Below are 18,488 nucleotides of genomic sequence, written 5' to 3'. Positions count from 1 at the left end.
CCCCCACCCCTCTCCACGACTCCTCTCTTCAAGAAGGGCCCTTTGTCTCTCCCTCCTCCCGTGCACCTTTCCCACCACGCTTTGAAGGCCGTGCTGGTGCGAAGAGGTCTGGGTGGGAGGCGGTTAGCGGGGTCTTCTGAGTCCCTTTCTCCCCCCGCCCCCCCCCCCGCCCAACACACAGCTTCTGGATATGTGGTTGTGGGGAGGAAAGAGGTGGAGCCTCCCCAGTCTTTACTCCTGCAGTACGAGCGCCATCCCCTGCGGAGGTGGGGGTTAGCCTTGCCTGGCCTTTAGGAACTTTGTGGGGGGCGGGGGGGGGGGACAGCTCTGAAGAGAGGAGGGGGACTTGAGAGAGGGAGGAAGGGAAGAGGAGGGGTGGCTGCATGTTTCCTTCCCTACCTCCCCCCCCCCCCCCCACCATGCTGAGGGCGAGCAGTTAAAGGGAGGGAGCCCACTCCCGGTCAGCCTCGGAATAAAGCCTCAGAATCACTGGCTGTTACCTCCTGCGCACCGGCATCTTGTGTTGGGAATCTGCCCCTCTTCCTAGGGACCAAGGACCACCCCCCCACAGAGAGAGTAACGGTTGGGCGATACTCCCTCAAGCCAAAGAGGAGCTCCCCAATCTGTTCTAGGGATCCGGGTAACCTAGAAAGGGTGGGAGAAAATACTACAGGCCAGACATGGGGGAGCCCCTGGCTCTTGGGTTCAGGTTCTCGGAGGACTTCTGCCCTCCCTCCTGAAGGCCTGAACACGGACTACATTTGAGTGGGTCAGGCAGGGGGCCTCGTCAGGGGGACGACCTTGCCTTTGGGACCAGAACGAAACAGCGGGGGGCAGGCTGGGGAGACACGGGCATACCCTCCCCCCCAGGAGGGGCCGGGGAGGGGGGCAGTTTGCATGGCGAACCCCTACTTCCTCTTCGCTGCCCCTCACTTTCTTGCTGCCCCCTTCCCAGTCTCTTCACTCCCCACTCCTGGGCTGTCCCCATCCCCTCTTCTGTATCAGGTGTATTGGTTGTACATATAAATTATACTTTCCTTTCTGTGTGCTCTGTTATTTTTGAGTGGGGGACTTCTTTGGTGGGGGGGAGAATAAGGAAAGAAAGGGTACTGCTTTCTGCCATTTCGTGTTACCCATCTTTCTTTTCCTTTCTTTTTTTTTTAATCTCCTGACTTCCTGTTTCTTATTTTTCCTTGGATCACCAACTAAAACTCCGAGGCTCTTTCTCCCACCCCAACCCTGGTGTGATGAACTCAGTGTAGAGATGGAGGGTGAGGGAGCAGCAGGCTACCACGCAGCCCTCAGGCTGAGATCAGAGACCAGGTAGGGCTTCCTGGGCAGGGGCGAAGTGGGCGGAGGGGACCGGGCACGATTCTGAACTGCCTCCCATCCTTCCTTTTCATCACGCTTTCCACCTTCAAGTTGCTGAGTTCCTGCAGGAGTCAGTAGAGTTCAGTCCAGCCCCGCAGGCTCAGTTCCAAGTGGGGGGCAGAGCACCTTTTTTTTAAAAGGAGTTGGGGGGGGATCATACTTGCCAAAGATCTGAACTGCTAGATACTTCCTTGACACGTACTGTTCATGACCAGCGCCGCTCAGAGGTTGAGACCAGACACTTAGGTTTTGAGGCTAATGTGTTAAAAAATAAAAGATCTACCCAACAAGCATTTATTGAGCACATACTATACATTAAACACTGCTTTTCACCCTGGGGGATACAAGTCACAAGTCAGCCATTGCTCTCCTGGAGCTCACACCCACGAAAGGCACACGCTATCTGAAAACAAAATAAGTTGTGCAACAGAGCACCTGTGAAGGAAGGGACCACATTAGGTGGCTGAGAAAGGCCTCCCCAAACAGGGAACATTCAGGCTAAGACAAGGACAGGAAGACGCTAAGATAGTTATAAAAACTGAGGTTTGATATTTCATAAATTCACATTTTTAACTCAGGAAAAGTGCAACATAATAAGTGCGCACGTGAAAGATTTCTTCCGTGACAGAAGGTCCCTTTACGACCTCCAATAAAATGCAGATCGCTTATCCCAACTGTTTTCAATACTCCACCGCAGATGGTGATAGCCTCGCAAGTCTAGGATGTGGACCGCCGTTCTTAAATGTTTCTATGCGTGCAGATCACCTAGGATTCCTGTTAAAACTCAAGAGTCTTGGGGCACCTGGGTGGCTCAGTCAGTTGAACGTATGACTTCGGCTCAGGTCATGATCTCGCGGTCCGTGAGTTCAAGCCCCGCGTCGGGCTCTGTGCTGACAGCTCAGAGCCTGGAAGCTGTTTCAGATTCTGTGTCTCCCTCTCTCTCTGACCCTCCCCCATTCATGCTCTGCCTCTCTCTGTCTCAAAAATAAATAAATGTTAAAAAAGAAATTAAAAAAAACAAACAAACACAACTCAAGAGTCTGAAGTGTGGATCCTGAGATTTTGTAATGCCACTGATGCTGCTGTTTCTAAACTATAATTATACTCTCCTAACGTAACTTACAGGATTTTAAAATAGAATCCTGGCATAGGATAGAAGCTGTCCAATTATGGGGCACTAGTTTAAAATTCTGTGATGAGCATCTTTTTTATTTTTTCAGTAGCGACCGTGTTTTCCCTGTGACTGTGACAATGACAGATAATATCACAAGATTAAAATGTGATGCCTTCACCAAATGGCTTTCCTACCCTTGATAGGCCCTAATTAGGTGCCTCAGATAAAAAACGCCCTCTGGACCTTCTGATACCTGCCCTAACTGGTTGAAGGGAGATTGTGAAATGAAGCAGACAGGCATCTCAATAATTTTACCAACACACCACTGGGAATGGGGAGACAAGCATACCAGCACTGGGGGGGGGGGGGGGGGAGGGAGGGGAGGGGAGGGAACCAATACGTCTTATTTTTCTCAGCTTTCTAAGGTGCCAGAGAAGCGGGATTATTAACAGCACACAAAAACCGGCCTCCCCTCTTCCATTATGTCTTAAAAAAACTTTTTTTTTCAACCCCATGGGGCACCTGGGTGGCTGAGGCAGTTAAGTGACCAACTTCAGGTTGAGCGCCTCCAGCTGCAGCTCAGGCCGGTTCTTGGGTTGGAGCCCGGAGTCGGGCTCTGTGATGACAGCTCAGAGCCTGGAGCCTGCTTCGGACGCTGTGTCTCCCTCTTTCTCTGCCTCTCCCCTGCTCATGCTGTGTCTGTGTGTCACTCTCTCAAAAATAAATAAACATTAAAAAAAATTTTTTTTCAACCACTGGACACGGAATCGCTAAAATAGGACCTACTGTGCCTCCACGCTTCCCTGGACAAAAGCCAAAGTCACAGCTAAGGAAACAATGTCTCCTTCCCCCGGGGATGTAGATTTTGTTTCCACCTTCCTGGGAGCGAGGCGGGCGCAGTCCGCAGAGAGAGGGGCGATTTGCTACAAGCCTCCCAGCTCGGCGTCCACACGCCTCGATGCGGTCCCTCCTGCCCTGGGCTCAGCCCCGGGAAGGGGGGCCGGGGTAGCCTTGGCATCCCCTCCATCCCCGCTCTAGAGCGTGTCCCGAGAATGCAGCTCCCACCTTTCTTCTGCCGCAGCTTCCAGGCTCCGCCGCTACAGCGTGCAGCGGGTCATGCGGGCCAGGTCCTTAATCTCCGGGCAGTACAGCACTAGGGGGGACAGACGGAGGGTCAGTGGCGGCAGGGGGACGCGACCGAGGCCCTACGAACCCGGGCGCAACCCCCCTCCCCGCAGCCAACCCCCCCCTCCCCCCACACACACACTCAGGCGGCCCCTCACCGTTGCTAGGCAGCGGACGCCGCCAGCGGCGCGCGGGCGCCAGCACCCGATGCCACAGCCGCCGGAGCGCGCGCCAGCCCGCGCTCCCGGGTCCCGTCCCCTCCTCGCTCTCCTCCTCGTCGTCGGCGTCGCCGCCTCCCCGCACCGGCCCGCCCGCCTCGTCCGGCTTGCGCTCGGCCCGTGCCTTTTCCTCCAGCCGCGACCACAAGTCCGGGTCCACCGCGACCTCCGCGGCCCCGCCGCGCGGCAGCGGCGTGGGCGCGCGGCAGAAGGGGCACGTGACGACGCGGCGCAGGCGCACCACGCCGCCGTCGCCGCGCGCCGCCAGCTCGCGCAGGCACGCGGTGCAGAGCGTGTGGCCGCAGCGGGCGCGCGCCGTGCCGGGCAGGCGGCGGGGCGCGCGGCCCGCGAGGTTGAAGGGCCGGTAGCAGATGCTGCAGTCCAGCTCGCCCCGCTCCGGAAGGGACGGCACCCTCGCCAGGAGCTGCATGGTGTCCGCCGCGGACTCGAGGGCTTCGCAGGCTCGGCCGGCTCCGTGGGCTGGACGAACAGGCCCTCCTAGTGGCCTGGGTCGACTCCTGGGGCGGGCGCCGCGGCCTCTCGCCGGTTTTAATAGCGACACCCCGCCCCTCGAGGCGTCACCCCGGTGGTTGGGTCGCTCCCCGCTGCGGCACGCGTGGGGGCGGTGGAGGCGCGAAGCCGGGAATGCAGGTGACGGCCGAGCGGGGTAGGTAGGTGACGCCCCGGGTGGCGCGGGGGACTGGGCCGGCGGGAGGCACACCACCCCGCTCTCCCCGCGCCTTCCTTCGTCCCCCAACACTAAGCCAGCGCCCCCTCAATTCTGTGTGCAGATCTCTAGGCCCCTTGCGGCGCTGGCCCTCAGCCGCTGGCCCAGGGCGCTGCCCAGGTCTCTGCTGCCCGCTGGGCCTGTTGGTTCAGTTGCTCAGGCTCGTTCACAACCCCACCCGGACTTCTGCCTAAGTCCATGACACTGCCCATTCTGCCCAGTCTTTAGGGGGCTCCTGGGCAATCTGCACGGATGGCGCCCTCAACTCACTTTATTAGGCACGTCCTGCCTGTGTTCTTGTAAGGCTGGCCTCCCAAACTCATTCTCTTCAAACTGCTCACCTCTCAGCTGACATCTCAACTTAAGGAGGCACCTAGATGCCGGGACCATGGATGGCCTTCCTCCTAGGAATGCTGGGAATCCTTTCCTTCCTGAGGAGCCAGGCCTGGACACCCACACACCGTGATGGTTTCAGCAAAGCAGCCCAGCATGAGTTCTGACTCAGGGGTCTGACATCCCCCCCCACAGGTAAACAAGACCGAACACAGCCCACATTCCCTCCTGGGACCACACCCACCCCAGCTGCCTCCTGGCCCTCCTCTCCTGGCCCTACCGTTCAGGTTTTGCTTGGAAGGTAATAGCACAGACGCTACGGCCAGCTGGCTTGAGTTCAGATCCTACCTTGCAGCACTTAGGAGTTGTGACACTTTGAGCAAGTTACTTAACGTCTCTGGGCTGATTGCTCTCCTCGTCTGTAAGATGTGGATAATAATAGTGATGAGTTTGTATATGTAAGGTGCTTTAGAACCCGGCCTGGCCCACAGGAAACACCATGTGTTAGCTATTTTTATCCCGTGCCCCCAGCCTATGTTGTGTTGGCTTCTCAATACCCAACATCTTCAACACCCATCTCTTTTGGTCAATACAGGTGTTGGGGCGGGGGGGGGGGGGGGGGCTGCTATACGCCCATGACATTTGCTAGTTTTGACAGGCAATGTAGAGCTGCTTTTTTTTTTTTTAATTTTTTTAATGTTTTATATTTGAGAGAGAGAGAGACAGGGCATGAGCAGGGGAAGGACAGAGAGAGAGGGAGACACAGAATCCGAAGCAGGCTTCAGGCTCCGAGCTGTCCGCACAGAGCCCAACACGGGGCTCCCACCCACGAGCAGTGAGATCATGACCTGAGCCCAAGTGGGACGCTCAACCGACTGAGCCCCCCCAGGCGCCCCAAGCTGGTTTTGTTTTTTAAGTAGACTGTTAAAGCTCTAAAGGATACTCTTTTTGCGAGGAGGTATATTATTACTTGTAAGCAAATATTTGAGAACTTCTGAGTTGTAGTGTCTTCGTGGTCACTTGGGGGAAACTATCTACTTACGCCAACGATGCTGTCATAATTCAAAACTTTTTTCGGAACTTCTCCTTGGACTGTGGCTCAGAGGCCTCCTCACATCCTTTCTTATTTTCAGTTGGTGATTACGTGTTAACCATTTCGGGCAGATGTGATTATATAAATGATTCCGAAGTGTTTGATAGCCAAAGCCTCAGACTCTAAGCTCCCAGACCTTTCCTTTCTCATTTGTCTTCAAAAACCCAAAGTGGTGCTTTCCTTGTCCAAATCACCTCTTCCAGTGTTTCCCACCTCTTTCTTTGCCCAGCTCCAGAAACCCAGGTGTCTTCCTTGACCCCACCCACTTCCTTTCACCTTCCTTGGGCAACTTCTCAGCAAGCCCTATAGCCCTGTTAGTCTTGCCTCCTAAATGTCTCCCTGACCCACCTACTTTTTCCCCACCGATAGAACACCGCAGCAGTCCCAGCTGCCCTCGTCTCTTGCCCAGACCCTGGGAGGAGCCTCTTGGCCAGTCTGTCCACAGCCATTCTGGCCTTCTCCAGGCTTCTCCCTACATGGCTTACAGTGACCTTCCCAGATCTCAAGCCCAACCAGGTCCTAACCACGCACCACTTCCATTCCTTCTCAAAACCTGTTAATGTCGTGATAACTTAGTGGCCTCACGTTCCTATGTCACGTGACTCTGCTGCTTCTCCCGGCAGGAACGGGAGTCTGTTCCCCTAGCCCTTGGATCTGGGCTCACCTTGTGACTCACTTTGACCGACAGAACATGGCAGAAGTGATGTCGTGGTCCTTCAGAGGCCTTGAGCCTCTGCCTTCATCCCCTCGCGCTGCCCTGAGTCTGTTACGTAAGGGAATTTACCAGCAGATGAGGCCGCGTGGAGAACCGAGGAGTTCCAGCCAATAGCCATCTGATTTCCCCACTCAGCAGACCTGCCAGCCGGATCCAGCCACGTGAGTGAGCCCAGGTGAAAACAGCAGAGAAAACAGCCAAGCTAATTTTGGGGGTGAATTGTGTGTGTCAATGGATACCTGATAGGGTTTCCTATTGCCCTTTGGAGGAAAAGAATATTCCAAAGTGCCCTATAAGGTCCTGTATGCCCTGAACCCACCCACGTCTCTCAGTTGGCTTCCATTCTCTCTAGTTTTGACCTTTGGCATGCATGTTTCTTTCTGCCAGAAAGCTCCTATTCCCCTAACCCTCTTACTTTCATGTGAGTAACCCGCACTCCTCCTCCAGCGCCCCGTAAGCCCCCTCACCTCGTCAAATACCACTGTAGCCTCAGGTAACACCACATGCTTGCCTCTGGACTTTGGCCAACAGACATTTGTGTTTTTGGAGGGGGGTGCCTGGTTTGCCTCTCCCATCTGTAAACTCCATGCAGGCTGTTCTGGGTCTGATTTTGTTTACCGCTGTATCCCTGTGCATACCACGGTGGGACTCGATAAATAAATACTTGTTAAATTAGTGAACAAGGTACGTGATGAATATAGTAAATGAGGTGTGACTACAAAGGAGGATTTCTTATGACCGCTTTACAGACAGCCTCTGGAGGGAATTCCTAACAGGTTTGTTGTTTTTTTTTTTAATGTTTTGACCAAGGGTTGGGGGAGACGTTATTAAAGTAAATGGATAATCCTCCGAGGTAACCATTTAAAGAGAATACTATTTTGAATTTAGAAATCCTTGCATGTTTGTTACGGAATAAATAATCATCACGGTTTAGTCACACGGTTTACCTCCTTGTTTCCGCCAGCCTTCCAAAATGAGTGGGAGATGTTAGGCGTGGATGTAAGTATTCATTAGTGGATCCGGTTGGTTGCTAGCCAGCAAAGGGGAGGCTGCTGACTCTTCTCTTTTTGGAAATGGGTTTTACTCCGCTCCCTTCGCTTCAGGATCGGGAAAGGGCGAGGATGGGTAGAGAGGAGATGGTGAGGTTGTATTTTAAGGCAGGCAAAGCTCATCCTCCTCCCCTGTCTTGTGATCTGTGGAACTTTCCGCCCACTTTGTGTCCCAGGGAAATCAGAGTCCTGGGGGGGAGGGGAAGATTAAGGGGTAGTGTCTGACATAATCCCATCTGAGTCTTTGCTTTTCTGCCACCCTCGTGCCTGATCTTTCACTGGTTTTCTCTTTTCCTTTATGATGCCTCCTTCCCTCCCTTTCTCGGCATCATGTCAACCATAGACCGGTCTCCACTGCACCGTTTCTTCACCAAATCCCACAGCTTCAACCTCAGAGGAGCCCCTGCCGTTCAGCCACAAGAAAACCGCCCAGGTAGTTCCTTGGCACACGTGTGTGTATCAGGAAAAGGGAAATGAGATACACAAGAGGTGTGGCTAATGTTAGCTTGAAACACAAAGGCATGGGTGTCAGAGGGAGCGGGCGACAGAACGGTGAAGCCAGAAGGCTGGGTTCTGAGGCATGCAGAGACCGAAGGAAGGAAGGAAACGGGGGCCTGGGGTGTCGGGGCCTGGGTCCCCGGTGAGGGCAGTGACTGGAAGTGACTAGCAACATGACGTCTCGGTCAGTGGAGAGAAAGCTAATATTGGAGTTTCTAAAGGCAGGGAGCTAGGTGAAGGCCTGATATCTGAGACTGAGACCCCTTGCAATTTCAGACACCGTGAGCGGGGATCGAGCTGAGATTTTACTTACAAGTTCCCTGGGAAGTCTTACAGATGAGGGGCCATCATTATTGCTTTAAGATTATTGCCAGAAGGAGGACTGCAGGCCTCCACTGCCGGGTAGGAAATCCTGCTCAAGGCTCAAAAGTCTACCCCCGGACATTTTTATGTCAGCCCCACGTCTTTGCCGTGACCTAAAGGCTGTCGCTATGTCCCCCTCCCCCCGCAAAGCACAGCCCAACTTTTCGGAGAGGCCCCCCCCCCCAACCACTTTGGCCAGCACATGCTATATGTATACATCTGCCATCGAATTTCCTTTGATCTGCGTCAGTGCCATGTCACAGTATTTCCCCCCAGACCCCCTCTCGCCAAGAGCAAAGTACTGACACTAGTGCTAATTTTGAGCCTCCCCCCCCCCCCCCATCTTCTGCTGGGAAGCAGCGTCCTCAAAGATGATCATTTCCTTCCCGCCAGGACCAGCCTGGCTGCCTTTGTACCAGATACGGTCACAGCCCCATTTCCTTTGTCCCAGATGACATCACAACCCACTTCTTATTAGGTTATTACCCCTTGATGACATATGAAGGGCCACTTTTGAGGTAATTTGCACGTCTCCGGGATCTGCCCTGTTTTTGTGTCTCCCCCTCCCCCGGGCCTCGGCGGCGACTAGGAGAAGAGAGAAGGGAGCGAGACCAAGTGGCAGAGAGGGGATGGCTCGGTAACTCATGCCCGGGGTCAGCAGGAAGGCCTAGAAGGACGCAGCGGGCGGCGGCGCACTACTTGCCCTGGCGAGCCCCGCCGCGGAAGGATATGGCTTTGTTCATGCGCAGCGCTACTCGAAGCCGGGACTCGTTAGTGGGCGGGCCTCATTAGTGGGCGGGGCCTCCCGGTTCCGGCCGGCCGCGGCGTGGAGGGATCGGGGCGGTAGGGGGGCGGCTGCTGGGAGGCGCTCGTCGGCGGGGGTGGCGTCCCCGCCGTGGGTGCCTGCGCCCCTCGACGGACTATTTCTTGGAATGCGGTTTGTTCCCCAGAAGCCCGTCTATCTCCGTCACCGTCTGCGGCGTCAGCTGGCTCAGCACCTGTAGGGAGGCAGTGGCGGAGAGGGCGCTGAAGGGCGTCCGGTTCGGTTCGAGGGCCAGAGGAGCAGCACAGCGGGGCCAGGTGGCGAGAAGAGAGTCTCAGCCGCGCCCCTGCCTCGCCCTGTGTCCCTCCGGGGCCTCTCCTCTGCAAAGTGGGGCCTCTGTAGTGGTTGAGCTGCCAGGCCCATAACGGGTTGGACAGCGAGGCCCTGACTGTTGGGGAAGGGGACAGAGATGGGCTCTGCCTCTGAGTCCCCGGCTCACCTGTACGGCTCCCAGGTGTTCTATCAGCTGCTCTGCACTTGACACCCCCAGCAAGACCGAGCTGACACCCTCGCTGCGGAGACACCACGCTGGGGCCAGAGGAGACAAGAAAGAGAACTGATGGAGAACAGCGGGCGTACACACCTCAGAAGTGTCTCTGGGGAAGAGGGTCCTCCTTAGGGACAGACCAGTCTGGGGTTTGGGGGTTTCCCCGCAGGAGGTGAGGCCCTGCGGGGTCCAGGGCTGGCAGCGTCTCACCGATAGCAAGCTGTGCCACAGTGCAGCCCAGCTGGTGGGCGATGGGAAGAAGGTCCCTGACTTTGGCTTGTTGCTTCTTGCCGTCCTCACTCTGCGCTTTGTCCTTGAGCCACTGGTAGCCCTGGGGGCCAGGGACAATGGGCAAAAGGCCACTCCCCCACCACCCAGAGCGGCCCAGATAGCCCAGTCCTGCCGTCCCGAGCCCCCAGATCTCACCTTGATGGCCCTGCAGGTATCTGGGACTCGCCCATCATACTTGCTCGTGATGAGGCCACAGGCCAAAGGGGACAAGGTGACAGAGCCAACACCTAGGAGGAAGAGGACTGGATGTGGGGAAAGGGATCTAGGTGACGGTTAGGCCAAGGGACAGGCAGGGATGGGGGGCTGCGAACCGATCTTGTGGTAGAGCTCTGGCAGTTGCACCTGCACCTTCTCTCTCTGAAACAGACGGTGCTCCGCTTGCTCACACACTGGAGGGATCAGATTGAACTGTCTGGCCACGGAGTAGGCCTCCTGGGTTGGGGTGGGGAAGAGATGGAGATCAGAGCACTCTTTTCCCTGGCTTTCCACTCCCCCTCCCCCGGTGGAGTGGGGTTCGGAGCAGCCGCGTGAAAGGTGGGAACCAGTCGTGGGACGGGGTGGGGGAGGGGGTAAGCGGGGCGGCATGCTCACCATGATTTCTGCAGCTCCCCATCGGGATGTCCCCCAGTACAGGGCAAGGCCCTGGTCAATGACATAGGTCATGGCCCGCACGATCTCTAGGCACACGGGAGAGAGGGCATCTCGCTGTCACACCCCTGGCATCCAGGACTCCATATCTGTAGCCCTCTGCCTACCCCACCGAGACCCCCAGGCATCTCTGTGTAATCAGAGAGGTTGGTAACTGCACTTCACCTCCCTCCCCATCTAAGACCTGGGGTCTGAGCCTCCACTGTGCAGATTGGGAGGCCTCCTGAGCAGGGGCTGGCTTCCTGCTGAGAGTTTGAGGCAGTGCTGCTTTGGGGGACCGTCAGGGCTGGGGTGCTGGTTTTACCCTCCATGGGACTATTGGGGTCTGAGCGGTTGGCAAAGACGATGTCCACGTATCCCAACTGGAGGCGCTCCAGGGATCCTTGCAGGCCTGGGGAAGGGGTGGGGAGAGGAAGGTAAGCACTTCAGCCTCAGTTTCCCCGAAGGATTTAGACAGTACCCCCTTGCCATGGCCACCTAGCTCCCCACTCCCCTACTCAAAGCCTCCAACTCAGAGTCTCAGAAGACGTTCCCAACTCCTCTGGCTTCTGTACCCAGCCCCGGCAGATTCCCAGCCCCTAACTCTCACCCTCAATGATGTGTTTGCGGCTCAGGCCTCGCTCGGTCTCTGCCCTGCAGAAAAAGATAAGTCAAAGATGAGGTGTGACAAAGATAGGGGACCGGGGCTGGCCTGGTGCCATGAGAAACTGGGATGGCGTGGGTCCTCACGGGCAGGACGCAGACCTGGGGTGGCAGCTGTACCCACACCTCTCCCATGCACCTGCACGCATTCTCTGTAGATCTCCCCACATAGAGTGTGGCGGCCACTTACTGTCCTCCCCAGAAAATCTTGGTGGTGACGACATAGCTTGATCTCCTGGAAAAAGCGAAAGAGAGACAAGCAAGAGAAGGGATGTTGGATGGTCATTTCCCCAGCAACCCCTCAAAACACGGTCTCACCTCCATCCTTTGCTCTTGAGGATGTTGCCTAGGGTTCTTTCAGCCCTAGAAGAAAGACAATGCAGAAGCACTGATCCCGCCAGCGTGGGTCAGTTCCTTCCCCTCCTCCCGACCTTTCCCTTCAATGGATTTCCTCTCTCGTAAAGTGGACCATAAGCCAGGAGCCCATTAGGCTGTCAGACCATCCTGGACAAAATAAGAGGGGCTCCCAGAAGGAGGGGTATAGTCCTTTAGCCTTCATTCACACCACAAATCTCAGTTGTACACCAACTGTGTACCAAGTTCTGTTCCAGGCGCCAAAGGGATAGAATAAGATGATGAGAGAAGAACAGAGTAGTAAAGTGGGGGGTGGGTGGAGACGCTGCATCTTCTGGTCTGGTTCCAATCATCTGCGTTGCCCCCTCCCTTCTTCGATCCTCTGCAAAATCCCCCACAGCGTCCAAGGCTCAGCTTGGATTCCACTTCATTCTACTGAAAGTGTTCTCTGATTGCCACAGTCTACGGTCAGCCCTTCTTGTCACTTTCCATAACTTTTACTGACCCAATTGTTTGGCACTTCATTAGGAGCTAACTAACACGTGACAAGTCTTAAATGGTCTCGGCGGACTATTACTTTAGTTTTCCTGTTATTTAACCTTGCGTATCTCCCTGTGTCTTGGGTTTGTTTAACCATTCCGACCGTGAGCCTTAGGAGGGTGTGTTGTCATCCCACAAGCAGTGACTGCTCTGTGCTAGGCTCTGCGTAGCTACGGAGGTGACATGAGGAAGAGGAAGACAAATTTCACGGAAGGAGGAGCCTCCCAGTTGGGCAGCAAATACGGCTACATAAACCAGTAATTGACAGATTGTGCATCAGAGGGCAGTATAAAGGGCTTTGGGACCTGAGGTGAGTGGTGACCAGTTTGGGGAGCTGGACAATGGCTTCTCGGAGGAGCTGACGTTTGGGCCAAGTCTTGAAGATAAGCTGAAGAGTTTGCCAGATGGAGAAGAGGCCAGGGGGATGGGGGGGGGGGGGGTTGGTGAGGGAGCTCATCTAGGGTTTAGCTACTCCCAGCGTGAAGCCATGGGTATGTGACGCGTGGCCTGGCATGTTTGAAAATTCAGCTTTGTAATCCTCACATCGTTGCACATAACGGATGCCCAGGATATAGGTGTTGGTTTTATTTCAGTTTTATTGCACAGGACGCCCTTCGCCCCCTAAGCTGAAGATGAACTTGTTGGGACTACAATTCCCATAGTGCTTTGGGGGCCCCTTGGCTGAAAGGTCGGAAGTTCGTGTTAACAGAATTCCCAAGGTCCCCCAGAGGGAAAACAAGAAGCCCCGAGGTTCTCTTAGCCTTTCAAGGGTAACTTGGCTTTTTCACCCCAGTCCTTACTTTCCCGCTGCATACACTTCAGCCGTGTCAAACAGGTTTACACCATGCTCATAGGCTACTGTCAGCACGTCCTCTGCTGTCTAGGGAGGTGAGAGAAAGAGATGAAGACCAACCACTGGCCCTCAGGGACCCCCCTCACTGCACTCCCGCCCATGGCAGCTCAGCCCTGGCCTCCACATTCTCCCCCCGTCCCCGGCCTCAGGTCCGCCATTCTCCCTGTTTGTTGTCCAAACCGCTCTCCACGTCCACATCCCTCTTTTCTGGCTCCCTCACAGCCCCTGGCCCTGCTTCCAGGTCCCATCACTGATACCTCATCCGAGATTTGAGAACCGAATGTGACCCAGGTGCCTGCAAGAGAGAAGTCAGGTGGGAGCCAAGCCACGAAGGCCCCCTCCCTTCATTCCTCTTCTTTCGAACTCACCTAGGCCAAGACAGGATACTCGAAGACCAGACTTTCCCAGGTTCCTGCAGGATACAGAAGCGGCAGGAAGGGGTGGAGCCTCCATTAAGGGCATATATTCTCAGCCCCCAGCTCCTCTCCTTCCAGAATCAGAAGCCCTCAGGGTATCTCAGTCCAAAGGAACTAGATCCAGTGGGCCTACCGCATTGGGCAGTGCTATGCCCAAAGCCCAAGTGGACAAATAAAGGACTCTGGAGCCGATGTCCAGTGCCCCTGTCCCTCCTAGCACATGGGAGGTGTGCTGCCCGGTTTGTATTTCTTCTGCTGGGGTCTTGTCTGCGTTCCAGGCATCTCTGGGATGTGTGGAGTTCAAGGCTGGGAGGAATGTGACAGGCTGATTGTGGTCAGTTGGTGAAATCAGACCCTTAGATAGAGGGTGCTATACCACAGGGCAGACACTGAGGCGGAAGGGGGTAAACCAAGTCAAGTTCAGGCACTCAGGCAGGCAAGGGTCCTTGGACAGGCTAGGCTGATGGGCCCCCAAAACGCAGCTGGGACCACCTGACTATGACAGGAAAGGCCAGCTCTGTCTCTTCCTCCGTCCACTGCTGTTGGCTTGTGGAGTCTGTCTCTGAACCAGAGAGCCCCCTCCTCCCAAGGCCTCCTCACTCAAAGCCAACACATGGAGGAGATCAGATTGCTCAAGTGACAAAGTCAGGTCAGATCAGTGACCTCTGCTCACTCCCAGGCAGGAGCCCCTCCCTTCTGCCCTAATGCAAGTTCTGAGAGCCCAGTGGGTCTCCGAGAAAGTCCCTTATGATTCTGTCCACCTTCTCCACCAAGCCCCTGTCCCTCAGCAGGGGGTTGAGAGATGTGCCCCATGCTTCCAAGAGCCCCACTCCCCTCCCCACCAAGAAAGGTGGCAGGAGACCCAGCCCTTGGGGCAGGGAGGGGGGGTAGTATCTGGGTCAGGCATCCTGAGCAGGCCAGAGTGTGAAGCCGTTTCCTTCCCCCCTCTTCCCAGGACACGGACCCAAGGACACTCCATCCCAGAGGGGGCCCAGCCTGGAGATCTGTGCATCCCTGGACTTCCTGGGGGTATGGAGGGAAGTTCAGGGGCATCCCTTGGCTCTGACAGGACCGGTCAGCCTTGGTAAAGTTGGTTTTCTCCTACTCAGGGGATCGACGAAGACAAAGAGAGAGGGACCGAGTAAGGGAGAGCCCCGGTGAAGGGAAGAAGAGGTGGAGTGAACTGGGATCTTCTTAGCGAAGATTGACGGGTCCTGGAGGCATCCCAGGAAACCTCAGGGGTCAGGAAAGGGGAGCAGATGGGGTGGGCTGCTCGGCCACCACCATACCTGTATTTCATGCCAGTGCCTCGGCCGGTGCTCTCTCGGAGGGCCCCCGCGGGCGCTGGGGGTCGGGGCACCAGTGCGGCCCGGGCCTTAGGGACCGACCCTCCTCCCCCTGGAGGATTCCCATGCCCCCCGCCGACCGGCCCGCCGTTACCGCCCCCGGGGCCCGGCCGGGGTCCACACAGACGGTCCTCACTGCTCCGGCTGCGAAGGTTCTGCTCGGTACAAGCGATAGACACCTGCATGTCTGCTGGCCAGGGCGGGGGAGGGGGCTCCGAGGGGGCGGGAGGAGGAGGGAACAGGGAAGCCCGCGCGCGGACGGCCGGCGGGGGGTGTAGTGGCGCGAGCCCTGGGAGAGCGGGAAGGCGGAGGAGGCTGCGGCGGGAGCCGCGGGGCGGGATCGGGCCCACGGGGGCGGGCTGCTGGAGGTCGCGGGGTTTGCGGCGGGAGGGGAGAGACGCGGGGGGCGGCACGAGTGCAGATACTCAGATACGGGGGCCCTGGTGCGGGGAGGAGGGGGAAATGGGTGAGGGTAAAGGTCGAGGGCGGTCCTCGGAGGATGGGGACCCAGGGACGAGGGGTGGCGGTGTAAGAGAGATGCCACCCCAGCCCAAACCGCAGCGGGACCGCTAGGCTCCCAGTAGCGTCGGCAGCGGGCCCAGATGATCAACATGCAGGCACCGCCCCCTCATCTGCATAAAGCCGCCCGCCTCCCAGCCAAGCCCGCCGCTCATCTGCATAAGCCCCTCCTCCGGAGGCTCCGCAGCTTGAATATTCTGTATGCTTAGCGAAGCCGGGAGGAGGGTGGAAGCCCGGAGGAGGGAGGCTGGTTATCGGAGCCCCTGGGATCCGCGGCAGGTCGGCCTTCCTCGGCACAGTGGGTCTCAGTTGGGGGCGATTTTACCCCTAGGGATCGTGTGGCAAGGTCTGGCGACAGTTTTGACTGTCGCCCCTGGGGTTGGGGGGTGGGGATGTGCTATCAGCAGCTAGTGAGTGGCGGCCAGGACAAAACGCAGGACAGCCCCTTTGCCCCTGACAAGGGTTTATCCAGTCCAAAATGTCAACGCATATGGTCCCCACTTCTGGTTTGACTTACATTTTTTTAAATTTGTGATGGTGCAAAAGCAATAGGCATTCGGTAGAAATCATACTCTGAATTTTGATCTTTCTGGGCTAGTAATATACTGTATGATACCTCTCTCCTGATGCAGGGCTGTGGCAGGAAGCCTCAGCTCCCAGTCAGCCACTGGATCACAAGGGTAAACCACTGATACACTTACATCGTACTGTTTTTTACTTTCAGTATAGTATTCAGAAAATCACATGAGAGGCACCTGGGTGGTTCAGTCTGTTGAGCGGCAGTCCAACTCTCGATTTCACCTCGGGTCATGGTCCCAGGGTCGTGGGATTGAGCTCCGTGCCAAGCTCCACGCTCTGCGTGGAGCCTGCTTAAGAGTCTCTCTTTCTCTCCCTCTGCCCCCTCTCCCCCACACTCTCTCTCTAAAATAAAAACATAAATAAAAAAATAAAATAAAAACATAAATAAATCACATGACCTACTCGACACTATTATAAAATAGGCTCTGTGTTAGATAATTTTGCCCAACCATAGACTAATGTAAGTGTTCTGAGCACATGTGAGGTAGGCTAGGCTATGTTATGATGTTTGGTAGGTGTATTACATGCATTTTCGACTTACGACATTTTAAACTCACAACGGGTTTATCTGGACATAACCCATGACAAAGCCCCTTTACAGGCTCAGGGGATGTGGCCATCCTGGTTAATGCCTTCGTGAGTGGGGCAGGACCCCAATCAACCACTCAAACTGACACGCTTAGGCTGCAAACGGTTACCAAAAGTTTATTCTGTACTTTTGCAGCATCAGGTAGGAGATAAAACTGGAGAGGGCCTGGTTTGGAGGTGTGAAGATTCCTGCGGGCTTCCTGCCTGGGCCGGGAGGGCACCAGGGAGGGCTTTAGGCTGTTGTCCTGGGAGGGCTGCTGGGGAGCTTGAGGGGGTAGAGGGGCATGCAGTGGGAGCCCTCACGTCAAACAGGTTAGGCAGCGCCCCAGGCAGACAGCGATTCTCCTGGCGGGTGAGGTAGAGTGCTTCCTTCAGCCAGCCCGGGCAGAGAAGAAAGGCAGAGAGCGGACGTAGGAGTCCAGTCGGGAGCGGAAGAGCTCACTTTGCACAGTCTGGCCCAGCGGGCACAGGGGATTCTTCACCACCAGCTCCACGTACAGCTATGGAGGGGAAGGGTGTTAGAGCCAGGCTTTGTAACTTCTTATTTTCAACCCCAAACCTAGTATATAACCTCAGGGGTGTGTGACTGCAAAAGGATTAAGGGCTGGGAGTCAAGCCCTTCCTGAGGAGAAAGCAGTGGTGTTTAAGGACATAAAGGGTCCCCAGGAAACTCCTGACTTCAACAGAGCCATGATACAGTAAGATTAGGGCAGGGAAGCGGAAGGAGTCTTGAGGCTCTAAGTGGCCCTGGCTGTTGAGGAGCTTTAGGGGAAGGAAGGGTCCCAGGGGCTGGCACTGACCGCACTGTAGATGTGATGCAGTACATCTCGGATGGGTCCGACGCCCAAGTCAGTATTCATGACAACCTTGATCCCAGTGGGTGTCTCGTAGTAATGAAGTTTGTAACGGCTAGTTTGGAAGGCCAGGAAGCCGTCCTTCCTGCAGAGATGATGAGGACGTTAAGGAACGGGAGCATAATCTCTCCCAAAGAGATACTTTAGATCCCGTCTAGGTGGACTCCCTAAACACCTCATTTGTAGGAGCCTCATTTGGTAGAGACACCTCCCATTTTCACCCCTCAATTCGGCCCCTGCACGCAACCTCTCTACCTTCAGATCTTCCCCACCCCCGTTCTGGCCAGCCCCAGCACTCTCGCTCCAGACTCAGCCCCTCTCTCTCTGTCTCCTTCCCCTCTCTTGGGGTCCAATGTCTCTTCCACTCCACAAAGTCTCCCGCACTCCCAAATTTCCAAGACTGGCCCTCCTTCCCTCAACATCCCTTTTGACTCAGCGTACATGTCTAGCGGGGACATCTTGCTGACAAAGGAGCGGATAGAGAAGAGCATGCCGTACATCAGCTTGTACTCCTAGGGGAGAGGGACAGAGTTAGTTAGCTCTCGGTTGTTGAAGGAGACGGCGTAGGGGTGGGAACCAGCCGGGGTTTGGAGAGAAAGGGCTGGGCCGGGACTGTGTGCGTTTGGAGATGCGAGGTCACCCGGATTGCGCGGGGCCCTCTCGTCACCTCCTCTTTGGGGATCCCCGCTTGCTTCTTGCGGTGCCACTCGCTGTAGTGCAGACACACTCCATTCCGGTCAAACAGGTACAGGTTGTGAACAGTCATCTGCAGGGCAGGGAATGTAAGCCTCGCTCCGAGACCGCCCACAGCCCCGGTGCTCCAGCTTTCGGCCCCTGACTCCCCCAGCTGGCGGGAACCCCTCCCCCGGACTCACCGGAACTGCTCCCCGTGCCCGTCACTAGATACTTCCGGTTTTTTGCGGCGCCCCGCCCAACCCGCTC

General features: G+C 56.1%; 3 protein-coding genes and 1 long non-coding RNA gene across 6 annotated transcripts; 1 reads left to right on the top strand and 3 right to left on the bottom strand.

Annotated features, from left to right (window-relative positions):
- Positions 1-1,651: 1,651 nt before the first annotated feature.
- RNF227 (ring finger protein 227) lies at positions 1,652-4,258 on the bottom strand. The gene is made up of 2 exons (XM_019413552.2): positions 3,769-4,258; positions 1,652-3,638 (listed from the first exon to the last, which is right to left on the bottom strand). The coding sequence occupies exons 1-2, from the start codon at positions 4,256-4,258 to the stop codon at positions 3,583-3,585; spliced, it is 546 nt and encodes a 181-aa protein (XP_019269097.2). The 3' UTR covers positions 1,652-3,582.
- Positions 4,259-4,386: 128 nt separating this feature from the next.
- LOC109245920 (uncharacterized) lies at positions 4,387-7,379 on the top strand. The gene is made up of 3 exons (XR_002071152.2): positions 4,387-4,499; positions 4,904-5,083; positions 6,605-7,379. It is a non-coding gene; the product is annotated as an uncharacterized LOC109245920 (long non-coding RNA).
- A 1,264-nt stretch (positions 7,380-8,643) lies between these two features.
- KCNAB3 (potassium voltage-gated channel subfamily A regulatory beta subunit 3) lies at positions 8,644-15,626 on the bottom strand. Of its 3 annotated transcripts, none has more exons than XM_019413549.2 (14): positions 14,950-15,626; positions 13,613-13,656; positions 13,502-13,539; positions 13,192-13,271; positions 11,816-11,860; positions 11,688-11,732; positions 11,445-11,488; positions 11,160-11,246; positions 10,799-10,884; positions 10,556-10,639; positions 10,343-10,434; positions 10,127-10,247; positions 9,869-9,957; positions 8,644-9,604 (listed from the first exon to the last, which is right to left on the bottom strand). In XM_019413549.2, the coding sequence occupies exons 1-13, from the start codon at positions 15,189-15,191 to the stop codon at positions 9,892-9,894; spliced, it is 1,074 nt and encodes a 357-aa protein (XP_019269094.2). In that variant the 5' UTR covers positions 15,192-15,626; the 3' UTR covers positions 8,644-9,604; positions 9,869-9,891. The 3 variants fall into 3 exon arrangements, with proteins under 3 accessions (XP_019269094.2, XP_019269093.2, XP_019269095.2); XM_019413548.2 differs by having other exon boundaries at positions 10,519-10,639; positions 14,950-15,625; XM_019413550.2 differs by having other exon boundaries at positions 10,519-10,639; positions 13,613-13,966; positions 14,950-15,059.
- Positions 15,627-16,789: 1,163 nt separating this feature from the next.
- On the bottom strand, positions 16,790-18,412 carry TRAPPC1 (trafficking protein particle complex subunit 1). Its single transcript, XM_019413553.2, has 4 exons — positions 18,214-18,412; positions 17,988-18,058; positions 17,493-17,631; positions 16,790-17,192 (listed from the first exon to the last, which is right to left on the bottom strand). Exons 1-4 carry the CDS (start codon positions 18,310-18,312, stop codon positions 17,064-17,066), a joined length of 438 nt encoding a protein of 145 aa, XP_019269098.1. The 5' UTR covers positions 18,313-18,412; the 3' UTR covers positions 16,790-17,063.
- Between the last annotated feature and the right edge of the window lie 76 nt (positions 18,413-18,488).

The sequence above is a fragment of the Panthera pardus genome, unplaced genomic scaffold, assembly GCF_024362965.1.
Source record: "Panthera pardus isolate Hobbes unplaced genomic scaffold, ASM2436296v1 HiC_scaffold_3, whole genome shotgun sequence".
NCBI classification, from domain to species: domain Eukaryota; kingdom Metazoa; phylum Chordata; class Mammalia; order Carnivora; family Felidae; genus Panthera; species Panthera pardus.
The sequence above is the reverse complement of the archived record's forward strand: the minus strand, read 5'-3'. Positions and strand labels throughout refer to the sequence as shown.

What these genes read in the sequence shown, in the direction of transcription:
- RNF227 (XM_019413552.2), bottom strand. Translation starts at nt 4,258, where the DNA reads ATGCAGCTCCTGGCGAGGGTGCCGTCCCTTCCGGAGCGGGGCGAGCTG. An exon ending in GCGTCCGCTGCCTAGCAACG is followed by an intron (nt 3,639 to 3,768) that starts GTGAGGGGCCGC and finishes TGTCCCCCCTAG; the next exon opens with TGCTGTACTGCCCGGAGATT.
- KCNAB3 (XM_019413548.2), bottom strand. Translation starts at nt 15,191, where the DNA reads ATGCAGGTGTCTATCGCTTGTACCGAGCAGAACCTTCGCAGCCGGAGC. An exon ending in AAGATTTTCTGGGGAGGACA is followed by an intron (nt 11,489 to 11,687) that starts GTAAGTGGCCGC and finishes CTTTTTCTGCAG; the next exon opens with GGCAGAGACCGAGCGAGGCC. An exon ending in AGAGCTCTACCACAAGATCG is followed by an intron (nt 10,435 to 10,518) that starts GTTCGCAGCCCC and finishes TCTTCCTCCTAG; the next exon opens with GTGTTGGCTCTGTCACCTTG.
- TRAPPC1 (XM_019413553.2), bottom strand. Translation starts at nt 18,312, where the DNA reads ATGACTGTTCACAACCTGTACCTGTTTGACCGGAATGGAGTGTGTCTG. An exon ending in AAGATGTCCCCGCTAGACAT is followed by an intron (nt 17,632 to 17,987) that starts GTACGCTGAGTC and finishes TCATCTCTGCAG; the next exon opens with GAAGGACGGCTTCCTGGCCT. An exon ending in TGCATCACATCTACAGTGCG is followed by an intron (nt 17,193 to 17,492) that starts GTCAGTGCCAGC and finishes TCCCCTCCATAG; the next exon opens with CTGTACGTGGAGCTGGTGGT.